The sequence below is a fragment of the Euprymna scolopes genome, chromosome 15, assembly GCF_053919585.1.
Source record: "Euprymna scolopes isolate OS-2025 chromosome 15, ASM5391958v1, whole genome shotgun sequence".
NCBI classification, from domain to species: domain Eukaryota; kingdom Metazoa; phylum Mollusca; class Cephalopoda; order Sepiida; family Sepiolidae; genus Euprymna; species Euprymna scolopes.
The window spans coordinates 43315886-43324558 of NC_136496.1; the positions used below are offsets into that span (position 1 = coordinate 43315886).

General features: G+C 30.2%; 1 protein-coding gene across 1 annotated transcript in view; it reads left to right on the top strand.

Moving 5' to 3' along the window:
* Positions 1 to 8203, top strand: part of LOC145293794 (uncharacterized) — a 77396-nt gene extending 69193 nt beyond the window's left edge. The window contains exons 12-13 of the mRNA XM_080140349.1: positions 2006 to 2163; positions 5290 to 8203. Coding sequence (XP_079996475.1) covers positions 2006 to 2163; positions 5290 to 5358 — 227 coding nt within the window. The 3' untranslated portion in view covers positions 5359 to 8203. The remainder of the gene's footprint in view (positions 1 to 2005; positions 2164 to 5289) is intronic.
* The last annotated feature ends 470 nt before the right edge of the window (positions 8204 to 8673 follow it).

Genomic DNA, 8673 nt, shown 5'->3' on the forward strand with positions numbered 1-8673 from the left:
GGATACAATCATTATTGAGTGGGCAAAGATGTTTGTTATTACAATTACAGTTAGTTTTGGGTTTAATTGGGAAAGGGATTTTTTGGGCTGATTTAATTTTTTTGTTATTAGATGCTAAGATTCTTTGGGCTAAATTAGGTATTGTTGAATAAGAAATCCGGATTGAATTTTTATTGAAAATAGAACTATATCTGTGTGGGTATTTGAAAGAGTTTTGTACAATGTTGAAGAATTCCTTAGGTATATTAGTTTTGACATTTAGGCTAAATGGAGGATTAAACCAAATATTTTTCTTTCTCCTGATGCGACTAGGTGGGTTAGAGGCATTGCGATTAGTATTTTGGTTTGGATTATAAATGTAGACTGGTTCATTGTTATTGATAGCGGCAGATCTTGTTATTTGAACTGGTTTCTTACGAGTCATATTGTATATGATTACAGATTTAAGGCGGCCGGCAAGAGGAGCATAATTGTTGTATTTAATCTTTTCCTTGTATCCTGAGTTCCATAAAGCATTATTGAAGAAAGTAGCATTTTGATTAAAAGTTTTTTATCAGCAGAAAGAGCAGAAATTCTTCTAGAGACAGATGGTACTATAGATTTTATAATTGAGTTGGGGTGGTTAGAAGATTTATGGACGTATAAAAGCGTATATATATATATATATATATATATATATATATATATATATATATATATATATATAAAAAGAAAATGGCAAGAACATTTGAACTCATGTACATAGAATAAACGATATAAAGTAACACTAAACATCGGAATAAAAGATACAAGAAAATGTCAAATAAAGAAGAGGTAGTAATGACTAGACTCTCACGTCATTCACTCACATCTACTAAAAGGAGAAGAGATGCCTATTTGCATAATGTGTCAGGAACCTTATACAGTACATCATATACTGACAGGCTGTGTGGACTTTAAACGGGCTTGAATAAAGCATTGCTAGGAGAATAGTCTAAGGGAGATATTTAACAAAATCAATTCAGAAAAATTATTGAATTCCCGAAAGAGATTAAAATATACAACAAAATATAATAAAAGATTCCACAAGAAAACAACTAACCAACATCTAACACATTACAATTAATGTTTTCGTATTAAATGACCCAAAAGTGATTGATAAGCCTTAAAACAAAACTAATAAAAACAAACTTTTTCACACAATTAAAATCTAGTTGTCAGGTACATTTCCAGAGACCCATTTTCTCATTATTCTACACTGCAAACAACTAAGTTTGGCTAAAGGTCATCTCACCACTGAATGTCCTGAGAACATTATCTTACATTTGATAAATGTTATAAATTTTAGCACCAAACTTATTTTTTTAAGGAATTCATGATCATTTTCTTTGACCACATTGTGATATTTTACAACTAACAGGTCTACCCTACAGTGACTGAGGTAGTAGTAATTTATTTTTATTTATAACAATTAGAATCCTACTCTTGTCACATGTGAGGTATTTTTTTCTGTAAAAAGGCAAAACAACTAATCAAGCTAAAAGTTACAAAAAAGAGAAACAATTATCCAAGTTAAATCCTAATATAAACATAAATATGCAATTAGTTTTACAAAAAAATATGTACTATAAATTTTACTTAAAAAAAACTGTCTTTCTTGCTGAATCTATAAATAAAACCTCTGTGTATCTGTAGATCAATTCTTATTCAAGCTGCAAAATATTAAGAACAGAGGATTATACTGTTTGTATCTATTAAAAGTGAAAAATATTTTTCTATTATTTTTTATTATTCTATTATTAAGATTAAGCCTACTCTTCTTTGCTCATAAAAATAAATATGTATATATAATTGTTGAAGCAAGCTGGACACATGTATATGACTTTTATTATATAGATGACTGTTTTTATCATAGGAAATTGTTAGTTCTGGGAACAGTATGGTTCACATTCAAATTTCAAAGGTAAGAATTTTAAAAAAATGTCACCTTATTTACCTACTAATTTCATTGTGACTTTCTTTCCAGGTGCCATTAAATTCAATGACCCTTTGACCTTGGAAGAATGCCAAAATTTACTAAAGATGTTACTGAAGTGTAAACTGCCATTCCAATGTGCTCATGGTCGTCCTTCAGTCATTCCTCTCCTCAATCTTCAACACTTTAAGCAGATCTTTACAAAATCAGTAAGTTTGAACAGGTTCATGAAAAATTGTGATTTAGGTCCTGAAATGCTATTTCATTCAAATTAAAGTTTGATCATCAGTTTTTTTTTTCTTTTACTTAATATTATGAACTTGTTCTTAGTTCAATGTTTATACTTATTCTTAAAACAGACATGAACACACATTGAAGAGACAAGATTATATTAACTTAAAACTCCTTAGAATTAATTACATTTCGAAGTCTCAATAAAAAAAAAACAAAGAAGATACATCTTTTAAATAAAATTATCATTTTTTATGTAAACTATTAAACTGTAAGAAATTTGAATAATTAAATAATTGAATTTAAATGAATAATTTGAAGAAGTGTGGAAAAGAAAAAGAACTGAGGTAGATTTTTCATCAAATTTTATGATATTTTTGTAAATGACTTATTATATAATTGTTCAGTAAAAATTAAAAATCACGCAAGACACACCCTCAAAACTGATTATTTTTTCAGCATTGCCTCGAACAAAATATAGGCTCATTGTTTTTTATTATTCATTTATTGGGGACAACTGGGACAAATTTTATTGATTATCAGGGTGTGGTCGATATTTAGAACAAATTTTAATGTTATTATGTAGTACCTTATTATTATTGGTACCTTCAATAAGTTTTTTCATATAGACACTTTTATTGATAGTACACACATGAAACTAGTCCCCTTTGAAGTAATCTCCTCTGTCTGTAATGCACTTATACGATTCCAACAACTTCTGGAAGGCGCCTTGTGTGAGCATGTCAATGACCCTTGTCACAGCTTCTTTCATCTCCACAATTGTCTCATAACAACAACTTCTAAGGTTTTCCTTGAGCTTAGGGAATAACCAAAAGTCAGAGGGAGCAAGGTTTGGTCTATAGGGAAGCAGGAACTATCTTGATGCCCATCTTAGTCAAATAGTCTGTGACAAGGATGGAGTTGTAGACTGATGCATTTTCCTGGTGGAAATTTCACTGACCCGATTTGAAGAGTGCTGGCCTCTTTTGATATAATCTCTTTCTGAACTCCCTTAAATCCTCAACATAGAAATCCTTGTCCAGTGGGAATCCAGTGCATGTCAATCATACCCATACTGTCAAAAGAAGGGATCATCATAAGTTTCTGGATAGATTTTCTCTCTCTTGCCTTGAGTCTAGGAGAGCCAACATGCTTCCACTGGGAAGTTTTGATTTGGGCCATAGCAGTAGATCCAGAGCATCAAGAACTGCGGAATCTGAATTGATCAGCTCGACCATCTCCCTGCTGTCATGACAATGTCTTTCTTTCTGATCTTCTCTGATCATTTTGTGACAAACTTTGCATAAATTTTATGCATCATCAGTCCTTACAAATAATTGTATGTACAGTATCCACACTGACATCAAACTGTGCATTTCCTTACTCCTCCTACATCTCTCATCATCCCTCACAGACTCCCTGCTTTTCTTGAATCTCTTATGCTCCTCAAAAACTGATGTCTGAGGCATTCCATACGTTTCTGTGGCATTTTTTCCAAGTTTAAATCAGAATTTTATTGCATATCATTCTTCTAAAGTGTCCTCACATCCAGATTGCATTTTTGAAATTCACCAATTGTGACAATTAGGCTTTAATAGGATGCATTGCTGTAGCTGTTCATTTTAATCTGAAATTATAAAAATTGGTCAATCATCTCATAAAAGGTATAGCAATAATATATTGAATTTTCAAGAGTCTACAACAACTTTAAATGCCTGAACAAAAAATGTCTGGAAACTTATTGAAGGCACCTCATAATTTGTCAAAGATTTTGTACTGGTTATCAAAGAATGTGAGAGAAGAGGTGAGAGAGAGAGAGAGAGAGAGAGAGTTGGGAGAGAAGAGAGAGAGGGAGGTGGGAGGAGAAGAGAGAGAGAGAGAGAGGGCAATGGTAACCATGCTAGTAATTGATATATAATTATAAGTAAAATAATTAAGGAAAGAGAACGTCTTTTATGACAAGCGTTTTTACAGGTTAACAACTATTTGGAAATGTTACAAGTTTTTCTGTATTTAGATATTCCAATTATCTCTAAACTGTGCTTTCTAAAATATTCCATTGGAAGTCGATGATGAAAATAATTCTGAATTAATTTGATATTCAACATGAACTGTAAAAGTGCTTTTTTCTAAACTAGGATGGTCCAGATGTGGGTACTTTAAGGGGAAGTCAGAACTTTCACCCCTGTGGTTTAAGGGTAGCAGGTTTGTGATTTTCAGTTGAGTGATTATCATGCCAGATAGGATGGAGGATGATGGCCTAGGAAGACACTGCATTGGAGGGAAGAGGACTGTTAACAAAAATGTGTCAGACAAAGAAAATTCCAGAAAGATCCAAAGTTCTGGAGAGACAAAGTTATAAGAATTCTAATTCATTCTAACACATAAGCAAAAGAGAACTAAAAAAATATTTATGTTTAGAAGTAATACATGAAAATATGCACACAGATTAGAGTTTCTTAATGCATGCATATGTGAAAAGCAAACTTTCTAAACATGTGTAGATATGTGATCTCCTAAAACATGTCCACATAACTGGTCTGGATAGATAGGAGACTAACAGTATGTTGTCTCAAAGACACTTTGAGAGAAATGCTCTTGATGTAACAATGGTTGTTTCCCCTAGGTTGAGAAATACATCTCAGTTTAAACGTTTTTTTGTCATTGGCTGCTAACACCCTTGAGTTTGTTTTTAAAATATTTTCTTGATCCTCATCTGAGAAGAATATGACTAATGATCAGGTACCCCCCCCCCCCCAAAAAAAAAGAAAAGAAAAGAAATCTTATAAATTAAAATACTATTATTAACATGGTGGACAGCGATTTCTCAGAAGTTTATTATCTTTTTAAATGTTTATTTTGTTTCATCTCATTCAAAAAGATCATACTTATAAACATTTTTTTTAAAATGACTAAAAAAGGGGAAGAGAAAATTTATGACAGCTTTACTGGCTCACACAAATTACTTTAAATTCAGAAATATCTAAATTGATTTATTTTCCATATGAATTTGTTTATATATTTTTCATATTATTATTATTATTATTATTATTATTATTATTATTATTATTATTATTATTTATTCATCTTCTCTTTTCTTTTAGGAAGCTTCAAAAATCAATTTGAAGAAATTAAAGAAACAAATGGAAGAACAAATGAAGATGGATTCGTGATTTTTTTGCATCAAAATTCAAAAATGTCTTTTCAGTAGATTGAAATAGATGTTATAAGTTCTCTCATTCTTATTTATTTAATATGAGACAAATGTTTTTTTGTCACTCATTACAGAATTATTGGTGCTTCTATATTATAATAATGAAAAAGTATTGAATTTCAAGTAAAACAAATGGTACTACGTAATTGTCATGTTGCAAATAGTAATATATCTAAAAATTATGGAAAACGATATGTAGAAAAATAATTAGTAATGAAAACTTTTCAATAAAGTTTAGATGGGGAATAAATTTTGTCCAACATTTGGAATTATGTTCATCACATGACATAAGCAACAGAGCTTAATTATCTCCCTTGTCAACTTCTCTTTTTTTTTTTAGTAAGCATAATACAGTGATTTCACAAATTTCTTTTTTCATTAATAATTATTTTTCTACCTGATCATTTTTCTTAATTTTTGGGTATGTTACTATTTGAGACCTGACAATTACGTAGGTGCCATTTGTTTCAATTCAATATTCTTTTGTTTGTATAATATAGAAGCGCCAAATTATTTATTATTAATTAAATGAAACCACTTCATGTGTTTTCTTTTACATTTGTTCACTTCAAACAAGGTACATAACCCACTTGGACGTATTTGGGATCATCTATACAGAGGATTATATCAAAAGATGAGCAGCAAGATAGTCTTTTTTCTGGTTCCTTCATCAACAACTAACACTGTGACCCTTACAAAGCAACAAGTCATACTACAGTCTATTAGATCTTGGATTTAAAGCGATCATTGATCCGCAGATCACAAATGGCATCAGCGGCAGTACACTATATCAGCCGTGCAGCATTGATTTGAGTGGTGATTTCACAGAGAATATGCAGTCACTGCTGATAATCAAACTGAAATATTTTAAACCACTTGACCTGGGAAGATTCTATTAATCTACCTGAATGGTAGTCTTATCTTGATATTTCGAAATGATCTCCTTTCAAACTGAAAAAAAGAAGATTGTTGATAGTTTCCGTATTTAATGTTTTATCTGAAAAGTCCTTCTGATAAAAGGAAAAGGAAATTCACTATTCCAACTATGTTAGCAGGTGAAAGGAACGAGTTTAGCATGACACCATATATAATGTTTTAGAATTTTTAAAATGATGTCTTAATTTGTATTAGTTGGATTATATGGATTACTTTTCTTATCTTGGATGTCATTCTCACAACTTTTAAATAATAAATAATAGATTAAATAAGATTTAAATGGTTACATAAATTAATGTGAGTGAATGTTTTAGAAAGGATTAGAACAAAAATAAAATTGCTTATTTACTACACATAAAAGTAAATTTTAGAAGTATATATTATTAGTATTAATAGAGTTTAGTTATTATTGAGATATCAACTTTTATCTAAACTTAAAAAGTTTTTTTACATTTTATTCTTTCCAGTTATAAGATGCTTAACTATTTCGATTTAAAGTTCACTAAGATTGAATCATTAATAAAATTCACAATCTTTTCTGCAATTTAAACGTTTAATACAAATGAACTTCAATCTATGTCTGACTTATCTACTAAGTTTTAATCATTAATGTTCAACAGTCTTTAATAATTGCCATTTAATACACATCATATTAAGATGTGCTTGCAATGCAGATGTGCACATTTCGTGCTTATACTTGAACAGCAATAAAATATATCGACTGAAACTTAGTGGACAATACTGAAGTTTATTAATGATTGGAATTAGGTGTGTGTGTGGGGAGTGAAGTCACTCTATTTTATAGCATAAATTAAAAAAAAAAATGTTAAAAAATATCAGAATCTGATCTCTTGTAATTATGAAATATATTTGTTTAAACTCTTGATTACAACAATTACTTTTATTTTCTTCCAAAAATGAATCTGCGTTAAATATAATTCTATTCATCAATAATGATCCACTGGAATAAATTGATCTCATTCTGCACGATTTAGATATCGCACATCTGTTCATTTCTTCTTTACTTTCTTTATCAATCTTTTGTAACCAAAGTCTATATCTACAAAACTAAGTTTTATAGATCGCATAACATAGTAGATGAAAATGTTAAGATCAATTTAAAAGTGAATTCTATCTACAGAACCGTTGACTTAACCCTTGGCATTATATCACCAAAAAGCAATTAGTATCTTCTTATATACTTTGTGAATACTTACATGACTGAAACATCAGAAAACAATTAACCCAACAACTATAAAACGAATATACTATCGTAAATTTTTTTTAAAAATGATATTCTGCTAGATATTAGGCCACATCAGTATCTGCAGTAATGATGAAGAAACAAAAGAATCAATTCAACTAAACAAGCTACGTACAAAATACCATACTAAACTACTAAAACACAGCTAAAATAAAATACATTATAAACAAATGCATTTTTAAAAAGTGGCAACTGACTTGTAATCTTTGTCAAAATAACAAACTATATTCAATAAAACAAAAACCTTCCTTGGGGAAATTGCAGCTATAACCTCCAAAATTTGAACAGTGGCTATAACCCCCAAAATGTGAACAGTGGTTATAACCCCCAAAATGTGAACAGTGGCTATAACCTCCAAAATGTGAACAGTGGCTATAACCCCCAAAATGTGGCTATAACCCCTAAAATGTGAACAGTGGTTATAACCCCCAAAATGTGAACAGTGGCTATAACCCTCAAAATGTAAACAACAGGTGACAATGTTCCAATTGATCACACAAACAGCCACTCTTTCATCCTGAAACAGGAACAACTACCTTAATGGTAAGCTTACCAAACAAAATACACAGACAAACACATCTTCATAAAATGTGGTTACTTTGCCTTTAGCAGACAATGTTACTACCATTGCATAAAAAAATGTGGAGCAACTTTTTGATAAAGTGAAGACAGACAACCTTATTGCCTTTCTCCAAAAAATACATCTATATCACAAAATATAATGAATTGAAACATGCCAACCAGACAAAATAGACAATTAAAACAAACTTATAACTGCATATTTAACAAAGAAAAACCTTTTACCATCTAAGACTAAAACGCCCATAAACAGATTATGTTATTAAACCAAATCAATCAATCAATTTAGAGGTAACTAATACAAGATATCAAGAAAGCATGAAACTATTTTCCTCAGTGGATTAAATAAAGACATAAACTTGAAATTCTCACAAAGTTATTGAATACAATAAAAACCAAAGAAGGTCAGAAAGTATAACAGTCAAATTTTATTTGGAACAATTTATCACAACACGTAAGATAAAGACAACTGTTTAAACCATGTAAATTATTGTA